The following is a 20,582-nucleotide window of genomic DNA, read 5'->3' on the forward strand; positions in this document are numbered from 1 at the left end:
TCCTGGATAGCCAGCTCTAGGAGACCCTGCTGGAGCAGGGGTGTGAAGATGATGATCCCCAGAGGTCCCAGACATCCTTAACCATGCTATGATGCTGTGATGCCAAAATGATGGAAAGAATGGGTAACCACAACATCAGCTGGACAGAGAAACACCAGCACAATATCACTGGGGGAACCACAGTGACAAAAATGAAGAAGCAGACAGCTGGGAAAACCAATACAAAGCTGAAGAGCAGAACAGACATTAAGTGAGGAGCCAAAGGATCAACAAGAGAGACATGGCTGGTGGGTAAATGAAAGAAGTCTGTCCTGAGGTTTACAAGAAGCTGAAAATCTATTGATTCAGTAGAAGCAGTTGTCAACACCCTTTTTTCAGGAAAAAGTTTACTGAGCTCCAAACAGATCTTTTTTTCCAAATTCCAGAATTTCCTCTCTGCAATTCCAAATCCCTCCTCCTCTCTTTCCATCCTTAAGAACTCATCTTCACCAAAGGGAACCCAGCACTTGGCAGGAGAGGACCAGGGCTCAGGAATTGCTGCAGTTGGCAGGAGAAGCTGCCATACTGAACTGATCAGAGCAGCACACAGCTCACCCTGCTCTGCTTCCAACTCTGCCTCCCTTCACATGTGAGATTAAAGAATTTTGGGAAGGGCAGTAACTCGTTTCCCGAACTGCAATTAGAATGACTGTGCCTCAGCATTGCAAAAGAGCCCCTCTGGGAGGAATTTTTTTTTTTGGTTGGTTTGTTTGTTTGTTTGTTTTTGGGGTTTTTTTTAACAAAAATCTGCAATGTCAACATTACAAATGGAAATAATGTTTGGTACTTGCATACTCCTTGCTTTTTCTCCCCATAAAAGATTTGACAGCTACCAAACATTTCTTTATCTTAGGTGGGATTATATGGGGCATATCACTTTTCCCATCCTGTGAGGGGAGTTCTTATTCCTCCTGCATTGCTCCCTTCCCTAATAGCAGAGCTCATTAAACTGAATACAACATTAGTAACATGGACTTCTCTCATTTTAATAAAACAGAAACAACCTCAAACTCACATAGTAAAAGAATTCTGGATTATTCTCAACATATGAATCAAACAATGGAAAAGAAGCTAGGAACACAGAGACTCAAAATATTTCACAAATCACATGTCAAGATCTTTAGACATTTAATTTCAAGTTTTGTAATATTACTATATTGTGTTTTAGTTTGCCAACTACTGCAGAAAACTGCTGGCAAGACCACTCTTTGCAAGCAAAGAAAACAAAACCCTTTTTTAGCTGAAGTAGAAATTAATAAAGTAGTATACAAATGCCCTTCAATTTAACTAACACAGTTTTAAACAGAGAAACAAACTCAGATTATTCCTTCTCCCATACTCTTGTACAAACACAGGTAAATGCTTAGAGTAAATTTTAGAGCCATCAGCCTTTTCAGATAGGATTAAACCTCTATCAAGTCACATGGTGCCCAACTTTTAAAATAACATAATTGTGATTCTGTCTCTATCAAACTGCTCAACATGATAATGTTCTTTGAAGTCTATTTTGGTTCTCCTGCAAAAATGGGATTTCAGACCTATGTATTTTTACTAGGCATCTTTTCAGTGAGGAGTCCAGTCTGTAAATCCATCCTGGGCTCTGCACTGAGTGATGGTGCCTCAATTCCAGCAGCAGACCCAGTGGAGTCTTGTCCATTGGGATTTCCAGCACAATGCTCCTAACTGCCCATACATTTAGAAGTATCAGCCCCCTGTGACACTCAGGATTATTCTGATGAAAGATAATGGATGGACTTATCTATATGCACTCTCAGAGCCTTAAAAATAATTACGTGTTCCTCTCTCTTCTGAATCAAAAACTGCTGTCAGATTTCTGTTAAGGAACTTAGTTAAAAATGACAAAAGCTAAAAAAATTAAAAATACAGCTATCATTGAGTTCCCTCCAAAGTAGTGTACCAGTTGTTAAGTTTGAATTTATTTTTGATTTTTTTTTCTTTTCCTAAACATGTTTAAAATTTATAAAACTTATCACTTTACAGGGACACTTTCTGTCCCCTTCACTGACTTTCATAAGACTGCTTCTACCACACAGAATAGGAAGAGTAATCATCATCATCATCACAACATAATAATAAGGATGTGATAATAGAATTAGAACTAGTCTTCATTTACCCTACTCTGTTTTTCTATACACAAATACGTGCTCCAACTTTTTCACTTAATTATTAGTTTATTAGTTTATTAACTAGTAATTACTTAGCTGCAGAAGCTGCAAAAGATCACCCAAGTTCACTGCCATCAGCAGTTTTATTTACAGGGGCAGAAAAACAATGGGCAGAATAAAACAATGAAACATCCATGTCCACATGCCATTAACGCTTAAATTCAACCCAAGTTGTGACTACACACTCCTGACACTCCCCAAAGCCTCGAGCCACAAGCACAAAGTCACTTCCCAGCATCATTCCACATCCAGCACACACAAAGCCCATCCTCAGGAGAATTTCAGCCTCCTCCTCCTCCTCTGTGGCTTTCACCAAAGCAGCCACACTCCTGCATGGCCCATGAAAAATGCTGCTGCAAGAATGGCCCTTTTCAGGTCCTCGACTTGCTGTCCTTATAAATCTACACTAAGCACAGATTCTTGTCTTCGTCTTTAAGGACTTCACTACTTTTCCTCCTCCACTCAGCAGCTCTGGCAGGAACTGGACAACTCCCTTAACTCAGCTGGCACTTCCATTTCAGCCACGACCACCAGCTTCTGCTGTCTCTGTGCTTCCTTCCACTTCTCTCATTACACATACAGGGCCACCTAATTAAATTTATAAACCCTTAGGTCTCGATGCATTCTCAGGGCTTTTTTCTGTCAAACCAACAAACTTCGGCCAAGTGGCCACAGCACCATCCTTCCTGGTGGGTTTCATCCTTCTACACTCAGTCCCTGGTTAAAAACAGGCAAATGGCTACAGACACGTGCCTGGCAAGGAGATGACAGCTCTTCACCATGGCCTTTATCTCATGTGTTGGCTCATCTGTTTGTCTCTTAGGCTCCTGAACTGCCAGAACAGAAATCACAACCTGTTTTAACAGTACTCAGTCCAGAACAATGAGATCCCTCTGGTAACTGAAGCATTTGGGTACCACCACAACAAATATTTACCAAAGCAAGAACAGAGATTTGTCCTGTTTCCTAAGCAGCAGCAGGAAGCATTAGCATTTGGTTATCCTGGTTATCCCTTTGGTATATAATCTGCCGTAGTTAGCTGAAGACACAGGTCAATAAGTAATAGTGTATTTTGGCAGGTATTCCAAAACCAGCAGCTGACACTTCAGAGCTTTTATTTTTGTTAGATACAGCTCTGCAAAAGTAGGAAAAGAACCTCTACATATCTATGCTACAAAGACATTCCCAATGCACTATTTAAAAATAATAGCTTTAAATTAATATAGGTTTAAATATAGAGGTTTCTTTCTTTTGAATCTGCCCAAATGCACATCTGTTACTAAAAAAGGAAAGAACTATTTCTTGTCTACCAAAGTCCTGCATAACTAAATGCATTTCCCAGAGAGCATCAGTGCAATATTCTCAGTACCTGTTTCCACAGTGTTTTCTGTTTCTGCTGCCTCCAAACCATCCATACTGTCTTCATCCTCCACTGCAGTTCTTCCTCTACTCCGAGGCCTGCAAACATAAGAAGAACTCCTTTTAGACTGAAAGAAATTGTAAAATTAGGATTTAAATCACTTCATTTTGAAGGATGAATGTCAACACTTAATTATGTAACATTCAAGCTAACCCATGATTTCAGTCTTGTAAAAACTGGAAGCTTCCTCCCCTTTTCTCCTATTCTAGGTTTATGTCCCCAGCAAGGCACACTTGAATCAGCAGTTGGACCCTTAAGTTTCTCTGATTTTTCTTACAAGAAAAATAAATACAATAATGAACTTTTACTGATCAAACAACAGACTAACTCAGCCAGATTTTGATACAACCATCCTGTCTGCTCCATGTAACATGTAACTATAGAAAGATAAAAGAGAACATTATCCAAAATCTGGGCAGTAGCTACTATAAAATAAAGACAGATCCATGCAGAGCATCCTTGGAAGAAATTTCCACAGAATAATAACGATGCTAAAGCAATGAAACTGAAACACACATTATTTTCAGTGAAACAATATTTTGACACATGAAGTAAAATGTTATGAGATGACTAGATGTCATCACATTAAAAAAGTCATCACGTGAGGACAGCCTGTCAAAACTAAAATACCTGGCAGATTTGTTTCAATTTCAACCAAGGTCTGATGGAAAGCAGACAGGTTTGTGCCACAAATTCCAGCCTTTTTTCCCTGCCTGGCTCTTCAGTAACTATCATGGTGGGCTGTTGAGAAGCCCAGGCATCCAGATTCCCAGCTGTTCAGCAGCCCATTTGAAAGGGAGCCAAGAGCTTGGCAACTCGCCTCCCAAATTTTCAGGCTACTTGGCAACCTGCCTGGCATGCTGACGGAAAGCCTGAGAGACCCTGGGAGCTTCTGATTCCAAGTACACAAATTTTGAGCAGTTTGGGGCATCTCAGCAGTTCCAAAGTCCTGGAGCTCCCAGGCAACCATTCACCCGACCAACATGCCTTGAATCGGGATGCCACGCAGGGCAGCAGACAGGCACCCCGCCTGCCCCCCCAGACAAAACCCCTCCACTTCCTCTTTCACAGACGATTCTGAAAGGTTTGGGTTTAGTTCTGCATTGGGGAGAAAAGGTTTTGAGTTTTGTTTTTTTTTAAGCGATTAAATCATTCCAAAACCAGCATTTCCTTTTTTTGTAGAGTGTGTTATAGCACTTTGGTCCATCCAAACAACTTCCGCAGGACTGGATCTGCTAAATCAGCTACATAAGAAATGCTACCCTGCAATGCCTTTGGTTCTCTTGGATTAAAGAACTGGGCAGAACTGGAGTCATCTCTGGTGTCTGTACAGGTTACTCTCCTGCTAGAAGAGGACTGGCTGTCTTGGACTACCTAGCAAGACAACCCCTTTGGACTGTGTTGGGACCATTTTAGTCTCTGTGAAGGAGGAAAAGACTAATTAAAATGAGGCTCAAACCAAAGTCTGAAAACCTCCCACTCAACTTACAAAGGAGCTGGAGGGAAGAGAAAAGCAAGAAGAGATTAAGGACAGGAGGGCTTTTCTTGGCATCCCTATAAAATTTGTTCAGGATAATGCTGAAAAATGAGAGCAAAGTGGGAACTCTGGGGATTACAAGGCTATTGTTCCCCTTGCCTGCTTATCCACAAGCAGTGACAGCACACCCAGAACACACAAAATAAGGAACAGCCTTTCTTACCAGAGACAGAAGCATCCCCTTCACTTATTTGCCACTTTACAAGCTCCCAGTGTAGTCTCTTAAAACCCTCGTGTCACAAAGACTGAAACCGGAATAAACTGCACAGTGACCAGAAGAAACTGTCTTGTACTGCTCCCTTCAGCCACTGCACCAGCCCATCCAGGAGCACAGTGACCAGAGAGCTGGCCAGAACAGGGACACGTCTTTTGGAAGAGAGAAGGACACAAACACTGCTGGCAGCAGCATCTGAGGTGCTCACACAGATGGATTCCCATCCCTAGCAAAGAATAGGGAGTAGAGCAAATGGAGTATCACAGCCACTGGCTAAAACAGGCTCTTCCAGCAAGACTGAGATAGAGCAAGGAAGGTAACACTCCTCTAACACTCAGGAAAACAAAGCAGCAGGTAAAAAAGCCAGAATCATTTAAGTATTAAATTTCTTGCAGTTCTACATAACATCCCAGCACATCCTCCAGCACCCAGTGACAGGATAGGAATGCAGGTGAGTGAAAACTCTTCCCTTGGTGCAGGAATGCTCAAAAGCTTTACAGAACACAATCAGCTAAGGACAGGGATTATTTCTAAATCCTATCCCAATTATTCTTCTACCAACTACCTGTCTGCAATGCAAAGTTACATGTCCATAATCCAAAGATTACAGTGAAATCATCACAAACATAAATGATAATTCTGCTTTTTCACAGTTACCTCTTTTCAGTATTTCCCAACACAACCCTGGATAAAAGTAAAGCAAAATAAGTATCCAGTAAGTAAAATTTACTGGATAGTGGAAGATGATGATTGTTTATGTTTATTTAATAATTTACAGATGAGTTTCGATTGTCTATTAAGCTACAGTTCATGTATTAAACCCAAAGTACCTCACACAGGCTTTTTAAACATTTTGTTTAAACAAGAGCAGTATTCTCGCCTTGAACTCCCTTTCGTATTTTATCAACCTATTTAACACCAAGGAAAAGCAGAAGTTTCAATTAATTAAACATAATTAGTCTTTCAGCAGAAGATATAACCATGTCTAGTGTTTTCTTGCCATTCCCCTCCCCCAAAAATTCTACGAAAAGCCTTCTTAATGTTGTGCAGGTTTTAAATAAAACTGAAGAAACAGTGGAAAACATGGTAGATTATATCATTAACTTATTTTTGCTGGTGACATTCATTTCCCAATCATCAGAAGATATTTTATACCCTACAAATTTATGTTTGGCTTAGAGCAAAAAAATAATTCAAGTCACAAAACAGTGAAATATACACTGTACTGACAACTATAATTTAATGTTTCCACAGCAAATGCCATCTGAGAAGGCCATATAGCATACCTAATGGCTGCAATCAGCATTTGTAATAAGAATGGATTGTTTCATGTTATTTGCATTAAGTTTACACATTTTATACATAAAGCTTTTGGCTGGTTTGCATAACACTGCATTTTTCCACTGACAAATCCTGTTAATTTTTTTTTCTCTATACATATTTCCACTTGCCCTTAAATACAGTGGGAAAAGCAGCCTGTGCTCTGTTCTTTGCCTGGGCCTTGGTTTCTTCTCAAGTTCATTCTTCTGAAGGAGGATGTGAAAAGGCAATAGGGTAAAGATGGTGTCAGGGGCCAGGTTTTGCTGCCTTAAAGCAATTATAGAACAACAGCCCGTGACTGCTGCCCTTCACTCACACTAATCCAGGCAGTGCTGATCTATAACTGCTGCATTCAACACTACAACCTCACTTCTGCTCTAGATCTTGGAAGCCCAACCCCAAATCTTCTTACCAGGAGGAGTAACCACATCTCCCTTCCACATCACCCCAGAGAAGCCCCAGCAGCTCGGGACAGCAGAAGTTTTGAACACAGATGAGTCACGTCTCCTACAGCTCACAACAGACCTAGAACAAAATGTACAGGCAGAGCCTGACCACTACACACTCGGCCAGAAAACAATAAATATCAGTCAGTGGGCAGGCAGGGAGCTTGGTACAGGGGCTGAAGTCCTGCCAAGGTCCTGCCACGGCTTCCCCACCCGCCTTTTTGCTACAACACAGTTCAATTTAGAAGGAAAAAAAAAAAAAAACCAAGAGCACGTCTATTTCTGCTCAAAAGAACAGATCCACTGAGAGAAATATAACTTCTTATGAAGTGTTTAAAGCACATTCAGCATTTCGTGGAATAAAGTCAACAACAAAGACAAAACTATACTTTTTTTATTAATGCAGGACTCCAGTTTGAATGCAATTACTATCTATGATAATTTTCTCCTACTTCCATACAATAGAGTAATTTATCAGAATCCTTTGTGACCTGCTCCTAAATTTTTTATCAATTAGCTTTTTTAGCTAATGACTTTCAATTATCTCCATCTTTAAATATACCATGGTAAACAAAAATCTCGTAATTCTTCTCTGGGTAAGCAACTAATTAAATTTAGCCCCGAGGGGGAAAAAAAGCCCGGAAAAACCTTTTGCAGGGCTCAGCAGAGCATTAGTTACTCCCTCTACACAGGGGGAAAGCCCTGCTGAGGCTGTCTCAAAGCCCTGAGGACTTGGATAACACTGGGAGATCACCAGGCACCTGAGCGCCTTCTGCTAAATGAATGGAGAGCAGCACGGGAGAAAATGGGAAAGTCTCTTATTCACCTGACAGTAATGAGATATTATTTCTTTTCTTCTCTTTTCTGCATGATTGTTTTTTGTTTGTTTGTTTGTTTGTTTTGAGTTTGTTTTTGTTTTTGTTTTGTTTTGGTTTTTTGTGTGTGTGTGTGTTTTGTTATTTTTTGACAGGTCACAGCAATAGCACCGAAACTGGACAAGTACAATGTAGGTCAAAAGTACATCTCGGATCTTATTCTTTCCACAAAGTGATCAGGAATAAGGCCATGGGCCAGCATTTCCTGGAACCACATGAGATAACTGACAAAGTGACTATCCTCAGGTGCCTGTCACTGCCAGGCCTAGTTTATGATTACCCAGAAGTTATTGCCAGACACCAGTTTCTGTAAGTCTTCCCTAAGTTGCTACCAACAAAATCATGCGGCAGCTTGTTCAAGACCATCTACCAAAACTACCATATTCACCCCATGCCATTTTGTTTCAGGCTTATAAAGACAGGTACACATAATCCACTCAAGAGTTTACCCCTTTTTCCAACATGCTGAAACCTCTACATCATTCAGAAAAGAAACCACCTTCCTTTACATGCTTTGCAAACCATGGAGCAAACTGATGGTGCTAAATATATAAAACAGGGCCAATAACCTTAAAAAGCAGTGTAACATCTGGGATACAGTAACATCCTAAACCAGCACAGATGTCTTGTTAAATGAACATCTGTCCACAGCCCTACGCTGGAAGATGGTGCAGGCATGATTTATAAAAAGGTTCAATTAGTGCTGCCATCAGCACGGCTAGTCACAAATTACCGTTCACAGGCACTTTCGCAAGTGAAAGCTGTTACCCTCTTTTCAAGAATCTTTTTAACAGGTGTGCAAAAGCCACATGCTCCCACTACACTACTACTGAACCGTGGAGTACTAAATACAGCTGTAAAAGTTTAACTGTGCTTAAGTAGAAGCTAAAATACTCCAGGTTCAGCTGGTAGCCCCAAGCAAAGAGAACCACAGCAAGCAAGAATTAGTTCATGGAAATACCTATGAAGGAAAGGGTTTTTTCCCCCCCTCTCTGAACACTACTTTACTCTGTATTACTTCTAAGAGTTGAGAAAATTCTACATCCAAGTCCAGATAAAATGAAGAGCACAGCTCTGGAAGAAAGATGCCACCTTGTTAGAATTAAGTTAAATAAATAGCCCTAAATATTACCAAGCCTAAAATGGGAAACTTGCTTATATGGACTCTAGCTTCAAACTGATTCTGATTTATAAGATTCCTCAAAGGATTTTTTAATTGAGCAATCAGTGATAGGTGAAAATGTTTTCTGTATCTGCCCTCATTCTCCACTGTGTTTTCTTTTGTACATGGTAAAAAAAAAGAACGCAACATGGAGTTTCTTCTTACTCCTTATGTTATATATGTGTATACTAAAGACTGATGGATCTTGATGCACGGGAAAGATGTGCAACAGAAACATGCCAAGTGAAAGATGACAAAAAGTTGACTGTTTACTAATAGAGAGAAGTGAAAACTTTCTTGTTTAACATCTGCTGAACCAGACTTCAATTAAAATCTCATAGAACTCAAAAAACCTTCGGTTTCATTATTAGAACATCTAAAAAATACACTTGATATTGCACATTAGTCTCCCGGTACGATCAAAGACAAATGTGTTTCTTAGTATTTTTATTTTATAAAGCATAATAATCTTTTAATAAAATACTACATGAAAGAGAAGTGACCCAGCTAACATTTAAACCCAAAACATTGCAACTTCCCGTCTCACATCTCCTCTGACCAGTAAAACATTATTCAGTCACTCAACGTTATTCCTTTACTCAGGCTGCAACATCTTCAGAGCTCAAGCTTTTTCACATCTCTATTTTATGCAGTAACTACTGAAATAAAGAATATGAAAGCCTTTGAGATCAGGGATGTCTGAGCAAAAGTGTAGAAAGGACCTACCTCCACTGGACAACTGTCAGCTTAACTTTTCCACTACTCCCCAGTGGCAGGGAGATTTGTCAGAGATTTCCTACACTGCCCAAAGAAATGCAAATAGAATTCTTTCTAAGGTTATTTGTACTGAATATCACAGATGCATCATTGCTTTCATTCTAGAGTACAGTCACTGTTGACATAAAGTAAGCAAATGCAAGGGAAACCCACTGGTAAACGCAGAGCTCTTGAGGAAACAAGGCTGTCCTGAGAGGCTGGGAGTGAAGTATCAAAATGCATCTGCATTGCATAGTTCTAATGATTTAAAAGCCAAATGAATTAGTACTTCTAAGCAAACATGAAGTTTGGTTAATCCGTATTTTTGACTTGTTCTCACACAGTTACCTGTGCTATGGAGGTTCTCAGGCCCACATTGGTGCAAAATTACTTTCCATAGAAGACTGAGAAAATGCAAATGGGATGTGCTGCCTGTAGGCACTTGTCAGAGGACTGTCTGTCCAAATCAGAGCATCAGGAAGGTAAACCCACTGTTGAGAAATCTTAATCTCAACTCAGTTTTGCAGAAGGCCAGCAGAGCCAGGAGGCTGAAGCTGCACTGCGTTGAGTGATGGGGCCAGTGTGGACAAAGCCACCATATTCAGGATTTTCTCTGTCCATCCCTGATGTTATTTACAGTTGTCCACTTGAGTCTGGAACTGCTCTTTTAAGAGATGAAGCTGATGAAGATTATCATAGCTGAAACAGAGCTTTACTAACAGTATCAAGACCATGAAGTCTTCTTCCTAACTTGTTACCCATTTGAGAACATCCTCAGTGGGCTGGCAAGAGAGACAGAGGGTCACACCAGGCAACGATCAAACCAGGAAGATTCAGTATCACTGATTGCCAGTTCATTAGCAGTTCCAGGTACATAAAATAATACATTTTTCACACAAGCCCATGAAATACCCAGGAGGTTACAGCTCTGCCACAGCCAGTTATGGCCTGAGACATTGCCAATAGCCTACTACACTGCAAGGACTTCTGCACACCTTTCTGTGATACCATTACATGAGAAAATCTGAGTTGGATGTTCAAAGTATGAAATCAGGCTGCCTGATCTACATGTATGGACTAAAGATTTGGAGACAGTTCCCATAACAGAGTGAGAAATCATATAAAAGGCTTTCAGCTCTTTCAGCTTTCTTTTTTACTTTTCAAACTGATTGCTTAGACATCTATAAATTCTGTAAGTGAAAATTGCTTTCCGTCAACTATCTGTCACATTAACCCAGCAATGCACAGCATCAGAACCTGCTACAGGTTCTTCTTTCTCAAGAACCACATTCCCACTGCTACGTAGCCTAGTTTTGGTTCTGTAACACAAAGAGTTTACGTGCAGACCTGAACAATTACACACTTTTCAGAAAAAAATTGCAAAAAAATTTCAGATGCAATTACAGCACGTTATATATCTGCAGTTTTGAACAAACTACATCCTTTCTATATTTGTTACCAATGCACTTGGCCACATTCACTAACATAACGATGCAAAACTACATATTAGCACTGCAGCACTTCCAGTATTTTTCAAACCTTTTCTAGAATCAAATTAAGACAATTTTTTGGGAGCACCAAGAGCTACCACCAAGCAGAGGCACCTGCAAGTTTCCAATCCCAGCAAGTTCTGTTTATCTACCTGGCTCCAGACTTGATAATGGGTCTGCCTTTATAATTCCCCCAGACAACAGTTAGTGTGAAGCTCTTTGGTAAATTTGCTAAATAATGTTTAGCAAGTCCACTGACTGTTTTCACATGTTCTCTTTTGACAAGGAAAATGAAATGGCAACATGAACAGCTGAGAGACCAGTGGCACTGTCAAGAGCACAAATTTCTAACCTCTGCAAGACTCTCACGTGAGACAAATTCAACCTGCACCATTCAACACTGGTCCTATCCATGCTCCTCTGTCCTCTAAGTAAACAAAATTGCATCAAAACATGCTACTGCACCCAACACTGCATTTTCCTGACGGGAGGCAGAAGCATCCACTTTGATCCAAACACGAAATTTGTTTCTCCATGACGACGGGCTATGCCAAGCTCTAACTCCTCCAATCTTGTGAACAGCCATGGTGCCCAGAATTTTTTACCCACATCAGCACCAAGCTCATGTCTTTTTTAAGAATTATCCAGCTCCTTGTTCTTTCACACGCCGCAGGGTTTGCCTGCAACTCTCTTCAGAATAAAGGTGGCAACACAATGGTAAGGGCTGTAATTCTCATGTCTGGTGATTTCAAGATCCTGTACATAAAATTCAGCGGATCTGAGTCATCACACATGAGAAACAGCTGCCAAGTACTTGGAACTTGGTAGAAGTTTTGGTCTCTGTGAACAGATTTTTGTAATTTTAGCACCATTAATTAGAAGTCATTTTCAAAGATTTCCTTTTGGAACTTTGCAGTCTGACAGAGTCTTATCACAGGAACATCGTGAAGATTCTTTGAAAGTGCATTTGTGTCCTTAAGTTAAATTTCCTCGCTGGATATATTTAGGTGCCAGGTGAAGGCTGTGCTCTCAGTCGCTAAGCCACACACAGTGCAGGTACACAAACAATCCAATAATCTAATACTAAAAACTCAAGTTTTTACTCAGAAAAGTGTTTTTATATCCAGCAAGTGTAGTCTGCATACACTGATTATACAGTGTTGTAACCACTGCTTTTATTCATCATGAATTCAGGTCGGATACTCAAAAAAGGATGCAAATATTCGACTATTTTATATTTTAGAGAAATTAATCCCACTCACACGAGATCATTTAGAGAGGTTTCCAGATCTTGTATCTATCAAAATGCATCAGCCAGCTCAGAACAGCTCATGCTTTCTCATCGAATAAAGCTCAGAATCTTTTGTCTCAAGTCACTTTTGCTAATGTCTTCAGACTTCATAGCAAACACAAGTCTTCCTGAAGATTACATGGAAAATAAATCCATTCCCTCTTATGCTTTTGAAATGTTTCTGATGCCACTAATACAAAACAAAACAAAACAACCAGCACTTTTCTGTCCCTCAGCTATGTGTTACAGGGTTTCCTGGGAAAGGCACCTGTCCACCACTTTCACCTGAAATTACGTTTATGAAAAGCAAAGAAGAACCTATGGGCAACAATTTCAGTGCATTTAATCTTAAACAAGCATTTCAGCTTCAATTAGAAGGATCAGGACATGAAAGGAAGGGCAATACCCAAAGAGCTATAAATAACCTGCTTTTATACAAAATGCTGGCCTAGAATATATTAGATACAATTTTCTTTATATTGCCCAAATTAACTGATGGCATGTAAGAAAAGTAGTTCTTGCATGTCAACCACAGTTTGTCATTACCCATCTAAAATTGATTTAGACAGGAAAAAAACACAACAACACAACAGAAATGAATGTCATATCACCACGTATCTTTTCCATCTGTTAGCACCCTTAGTGCTCCTTATAAAGAAATACATTTTTATTTCAGATAATGTCAACAAGTATTATGAAATATTTCTCTTTCAATAAAACTGCTAAACCCAGGAAAGCCAAAGGGAAAAAACACAAGATCTACTCACTAATTAAAAATCCATTAAAACTTAGTCAGAAGGTTTGGAAAACCTCAGAGGAATAAAAACAGATCTAAAAAGAAAATGGGCAATGGAATCAGATGGGTGTCAGTGTATATTTATAATTCACATGAATTGTTTTTCTTTTAACAAAATTGTTTTCAAACTAGATGTAAATCCTAAAAGCCAGATCATGGAAACTATTTTTATACCAGAGTAAATAAAAGTCTGAAAATACTATTGTGAAATATAAACAACAATACGAGTAGCATAATAAGCAACACTCCATAGCACAGCACAAGTAATATAGATCTTCAACATGTCTAAAAGCTTCTGTATTAACAGGCAGATCAATCTCTAGGGGTGCTGATGAGGTAGAAATTCTAAGGTTTTTGTTAGAAATTCTGCTAACAATAATGTGCCTAAACCCTTTTTTCATCCCTGAAGCAGAGTCTTCTAACATGGAGACACAAATTTGTCTTCTGAAAATTACAGATAGTTTACAATTAGCTCCAAGTAATTATAATAGAGAACTTTTAAACTTCTGTTTAAAGAACTGTTAAATTACCATTATTATTTGGGACAATGATCATTGCTGTTCACCAACATTCTAAAAATTTCACCTATTTTTATTCAACACCACTACCAACTATACCAAGCTGCTTTGTATATTTTTTCTCTATGCCAGACTTTAGCCCTTTAATATGAATTAATGCTCTTTTTTAAAAAAATTATTGGGGAGGTTAATTGTTTTTTTTCCAAGTCTTAGTTCCTCATTTTTTTAGTATGCTTTTAAAGAAAACCTTTAAAAACGTATAGTTAATAACAAGATGGGCTTCCCAGCACTTGATGCCAGGGGAGTTCTTGTACCTTCACAGTCCCACCCTCCCGTGCCTGAGAAGGGCTCAGGCTGCCAGAACTGCCAGCAGGAGAGTGATCTACTGCTCAGCCTACATCAGGTGATACAGGTCAGAGTCATAAACAAAATTGTCCCTGTCACATGAGAGGGGCACGTCCCCAGCAAACCCTGCTGGAGCAACTACTACAATGGAAGTCATCCAAGAGGACCAACTGATACCTCCAGGTCAAGTTCCTTTGAGGCCACCATCCAAGGACACAAGGCTGCAAGTTCATTCCATTTACTGCCCTGCAACTTGCACAAGGTCCTCAGGTTCTGCAGCTTCTCTCCAGTTCCACAAATATACTCAGTTTAAACATTAGAATATATTTTTTAATGTAATAGGAAACCAATTCTCAAAATCTATGTTCACTGTGGAGAAAAACATGAAAATGTTCAATATTCAAACATGCAGAGCTGGTGACTTACAAATTATGCTAAGTTGAATTAACACTGATTGAATTTATACCCAGCAAAACCGAGAGTTTTCATCCACATCAGTTTGTTTCATTCATTAGAGGTTATGAATGTCTGTGCTGAAAGCAGCCAGGAAGAAGAGCAGTGATAGGAAAGGGTTACTGGAGAAGGAGGAGAGAGAATAAAGCCAGTGGAGCTTCTTTTAGTGACAGTGCAAGTAACGCTGTCTAAAAGGATTTGGAAATTATAATCTGAATCCCTTTGCTTCCTAACTTTTCTCTTTTTTTTGCAAACCACAAGAAAAAAAAAAGTAATGAAGATAATCAGAAATGATACTGCAGCTGATTTATAATGGGACTATTTGTATATTTACCTAATCTTTTCTGAGCACAGACCTTCTGGAATGACAGCTTCTTAGATATTTATACTTTTATTTCAGCTTGCTTTTTACATATACACATATGCTTCTAATTAACATTTACAGCATGGAAATTCAGTTCTACTCACCAGACCACACCACAGAGCCTTAAAAATTATCCTAATCAAATGTTTCAGAAGTACTTTCAGGTATAAAAAGCTGGCAGAGCAGCTCTGAAAGAGCTATACTGGCAACCACTTGTGAAGATGACACAGACAGCAAAGCACATACGTGTAACTTAATGGCCCTAAAGCTACTCATATTTATCCAAGTACTGCCTTCGTGTCACAACAGGACAGAGCAGTTCCTAGCTCACAGCCACACAAATTTCAGTTATTAAAATATTTTTTTTTTCTTAAGAGTATTCTGCATAATTTTTCTTGCAGTATTTTTGCACACTGAATTTTCTCCCTTGAAGTACCTGAAAGCCTTTATGCTAATAAAAGAACTACAATTGAGGTATGCCTTGTCCTCGGAACCTTAGAAACCATTTGTCTTTTGCAATCAATGTATTAAAGAGAACGTTTGAAAAGAATCTTCAACCACAAAGGTGTTCAACATTCATTACACCATCCCTGGAAAAGCTGCTACAGGGAGTGCTATGAGAACAGAAGTCTGACTGCTCACAGATTCACTGGACACAATGCCAGAATCATTATCCATGCCAGACCAATATCCATAACTATCACTCAATAACCGTAATTGATTGCAGCCCATCTTTCAGAAAGCCACTCACTTTGCCATTCCCTTTGTCATTTGTTCCTCCTTCTGAATTCGTGCTCATTTCCTTTGTGAACTTCACTGGTTTCAGCTTTCAGGCACTGGTTCTTGTCCCTTTTCCTCTTACATTAGGGATCCCTTGAGAACGCCATATTTTCTCTGCTGGAGATATCATTCACTGTTCTCTAACTATTACTTGTTTTTAGGGTTTAAATCCTCCATCTCCATAACCAAACAGACCGAACACTTCTACCTCCCTCCCCAAAGTGATTTTCTCGAAACTTTCTACAATCTCTGGTCCATTTCATCACTTTTTGCCAATATTTCAGTCTTTCAGCTGTGGATATCTGAATCACATTGAAATGGCAGCAGCAAATCTCACAATCTCTATGATAAACAGAGTTTCAGTGCACAGCCACAAACATCCCACACTTTAAATCTCTTGCCAGAAATGCTCCTTTCTGGACTGCAGCCCCATCCCTAAATCTCTGCACGGCAACACCATCCCCTCTCCTTATTCTGAAGAGTATTTTGTTTAACTGCTCTTCTGCCTCTCCCCTGTGCTCATCCATGTCATTCCACATACAGATTTCAACAGCAGTAATTGTTATTAATATTGACTAACACCAGACTTCACTGCTGGAGGACCACCCAAAAAACCCAAAGCAAAGCGATGACAGTTCCCAAAGACAACAAAGTGCTTGGTCAGCCAGCCCTTAAACCAATTACTGCAGGCTTTATTCCACTGAATAATTCAAACAAATAGTTTTAATCACAGTATAAAACACTGTTAAGCCCAGCACCTTTAAAGAAATCCATTTACATTACATCTTCATAGAAAATGATGGATAAAGGACCACATCAGATGACCTAATATCTACATCAAAGGAAACTCGGAAAACTCACAAAGTGGATAAAAGGATGAAAAGGAAGGGAAAGAATAAAAAAACCCCGACCAAACCTAAGAGTTTCTGCCTCTAAAGAAGGCAGCAGATATTTTTATTTCTAAAACAAAAAGTATCCATATCTGCCTGAAAGTCATGCCTTCCACATTGTCATCATTTCAGTGGGAACCACAGGATTTCACTATCTCACAGAAGTGAGCAGTATGTATTTCAATACACTTTGTGGCATAATAAAATACTCCACTGAAATTACAAGATCTAAAAAACAATTACTTTATTGCTTCTTACAACTTTTTCACTGTAAAATTCAACTCCAAGGTAGTAATTGGCAGGGACAAAATTATGTAGCAATTAGGGCATGACAGCAAAAGCAAACAAGAACTGAAAATGGGTTCGACACTTCTGGTAACAAGCAGGTAATTATCACAGCAGCTTGAAAGGGGCATAATCAACCAAACTGACATCATCCCTCCCACATAATAAAATGTGAAATCCCTTTACGTGCAGTGTAGCTCTTACACACAGCTGGTAAATGCTGCTAGTCTAGTCTGGATGTTTGTGTCTGCAGAGCAGCTGAGGTTACATTTGGGATGGTTCAAGAGTGGATAATTTTATTTACTTATTTAGGATGGTAATAGCTATCATGTGTTTTCATCCATTGTGGACTACAGATATTATCACTAGAAAACGTTATTTTTTAAAATAAAACTCTCTTTTCTGGGTATAACTTTGTTTTCAAAGTTCCTAAAAAGAGGAAAAAAAAAAATCTCTGCCTACTACTAAATTCCACCACCATCTATCTACAAGACAAAACAAGTTTAATATTTTTAACATAAAAATAGAAAGTTGCCAGTTTTAAACATGCTTCATTCTTAACTGCTGTTTTTTACCAGCAACACTTTTTTCCCCCACGATGCATTTGTTTAAACTCAGGTGTGAACACTAAATGTTCACAAAGCAGCACTGTGTTGTGGACATGCCTGTTGTTATCTCAACACGGTCTAACTGCAAAATATACAGTAATGTATCCATCTTCATCATGTATTTGAAATAATTAAAATATGATTTAAAAACCCCATTCATTTATCTGCTGTGCCCTTTCAGCACTATTTTACTGCGAGATTCTCAAAACCCATCAACCCCGAGTGACTCAATCAATGGTGGCTGTTCCATCTCCTAGAGCAGGCTGGGGGGAACCTCCTTTTTCCCTGTTCTGTATATTCCTAACCTGTGTTCTTCTCCATTTTCTCTCTCTTTGTGTTGACAAATCCATTTACCTCCACGCTATCAGTCAATACCATTAACTCGTTGCTCCCACCTTTTTCCAGCTCATTAACAGCAAGGCCAACCCAACACTAATCCATCTCTGAGTCTGCTGTTAACTATTTCCACACTGCTCCCACCTTTCAGATGGGTTTCGCTCCTTGTTTCTTGGATACAAGCAATTTCAAACACACGAGAATTGCACCTCAATTTGTATCGATTTTTCATGACAAATTTCCACAAAACATTTACAGAATATCTGCACCTATCATTTTGTAAACTGTGCTGCAAGCACCATAAGTCAAATGAATTATTAACCCTTATTTTCTCATCTTTAAAAGCTCAGTGCTAACACATCAAACATGAATTCTTTAAAAGCTGTTACATTGAGCAACCTACTTTTTTATCAAATTTTTTGTTATATTTAGACTTTTGGGTTTGTTTTTTTTTTTTGCATAAAATTCTCAAGAAGATAACACAAAGCTGGCTTCCTGGATCTCAGCTTCTTAAGAGTATTAGGGCAGTTTTGAGTATTGCTTGTAAAATTAAATTTCATGAGCGCTGTAGCCTAAACATGGCATGCCTTGACTTGTGGAAGACTTGATCTACTGACAAGTAAAGGAGATGTGGGCACAACAGGAGATATTTAATTGCTGACTACACATTATTGACACAATACTATACTAATAGTATTATGTCAATAACATATAGTTAATACTATATGTCAATATAGTATTATAGTCAATAACAATAGTTAATACTGTTAATACTATACCAAACCTTGTCTTTTTTCCTGCATATCTGAACCATTTTAAATCTCAAATCATTTAAACAGGTTAAAATTGCATAAGATTATCAAGAGTTCTCTGAACTAGAATAAAATGATAAAAGCACAAGTTTATAAATTTAAAACTATACCACAGCGAAAGGAAACACTGACCTCAAAGCTAAAACAGATAAAGACCAAATAAATAATTTTAAAAGTTATTTGTAAACTAATTGCCATTAACAGGGCTTACTCCTTTTAAAAGCAAACCTTCTCTGAGCAGGGGGATTTTACTATGACAATATGAAAAACAGCTTTACAAGGAAACCTAGCGTGGGTCAAAGCAAAACTAGGAGGACTTGGACAAGAGGGAAACATTCACCTGAAGGAACAGGTGAGCTGCACGTCCCCTTCCCAAGGTGAGGTTACCCTGCCAGCAGCCAGGATCTCCATACAGGCATCTGAGCACTGCACTGGCACAGCTACAGGGCTGAGCAGCTGCAATAAAAGCCATTGCCCAAGTCACTGCTCTGCCAGAACAGCAGAACAGATCTCTGCAACCGTGGCCTTAAACGCCCTGTAAATAATAAAAGCTCACTAGAAAGTTTCCATTACCAACAAAACACGGGGAGGTGAATTACCAAGGAACAGGTCCTCAGAAGTGATGAGGTGGGAAACCTCCAGTAACCTTTACCACCTTCTCCTTCTCACTTATCTTTGTTGTTTCTGTGAGAGACTGAGCCAGAAATGCCTTTTGACTGAAAACTTAAAACTACAGCAGCATCCAGGAGCCATAGCACTGAGCACATTGGATAAGGCTATTTTATGACACATTAATCCTAAAGACTTGGGGGAACATCTAAGACTCACAGAAATTCCAGGCCACATAAGCTCCAGAACAAGCACATTAAGTCATCTGATAAAGGGACAAATACTGGTTTTCTTTGCATCTGGATCCTGCAGTAAAGGTAACATGCTTGGTTTGGGGTCCCTAAGGGAAATTTTCTTTACCTAAACAGCTGGAAGTGATGTTTTGCTGGAAGAAGTACAGTATTTTGAAGTAGAGATCCTTCCATGAAAGCTCTGAGAAGATGCCAGGAAAATGAAGTTAACAGTAACACCAGAAATTTTACCTTCTCCATATACAGACACACCCCAACACCTTATTTTCTTACAGCCAATTCTACATCCCGATCTGCAGATATGTTGAGGATTTCTTTCTCCCAAAAATGGTATCAGAAGTTGAGGTCTAGCTTCCATTGGAAAAATAAAAACAAACGTGGGCTTGAATCTCATTAGATACACCCCACATTAGCACACCCCAACGTTTAATTTACTGCAGAATAACACTAAGTTGATAATGCAGAGCATAAGAACTTGAGCTTAAAAAAAACCCAAAACAACACTGACAGAGTGTTCTACCATTAAAGAGAATCTCTGTGCAATTCCACTGAATTCATGGCTAAACTTAATACAAAATATCACCAAATATAAACTTTATTAGCTTAGTACATTTCTGTTCTTCCTCTTCCAAATCAAATGTAAGCCTGTTTAAATGCTCAGCCTTGGATGTGCACAATAAAATAAAAACACATGAGTCTGACAGCCTGACTCAAATCCATCATACCTGCACATGCAGGGCTGGTAATTAACCTGGGTAGCTCTTCATCAAGGACGGCCTGAAAACCCTTTGGTTTTTAT

General features: G+C 39.1%; 1 protein-coding gene across 11 annotated transcripts in view; it reads right to left on the bottom strand.

Annotated features, from left to right (window-relative positions):
• Positions 1–20,582, bottom strand: part of KMT2C (lysine methyltransferase 2C) — a 188,839-nt gene that overhangs the window by 137,701 nt on the left and 30,556 nt on the right. For all 11 annotated transcript variants that reach the window (XM_083863956.1, XM_083863959.1, XM_083863965.1 and 8 more), the window contains one exon: positions 3,595–3,683. In XM_083863956.1, the coding sequence (XP_083720082.1) occupies positions 3,595–3,683 (89 nt within the window). The remainder of the gene's footprint in view (positions 1–3,594; positions 3,684–20,582) is intronic.

This window comes from Zosterops lateralis (genome assembly GCF_965231275.1).
Source record: "Zosterops lateralis genome assembly, chromosome: 1".
Taxonomy (NCBI): Eukaryota; Metazoa; Chordata; class Aves; order Passeriformes; family Zosteropidae; genus Zosterops; species Zosterops lateralis.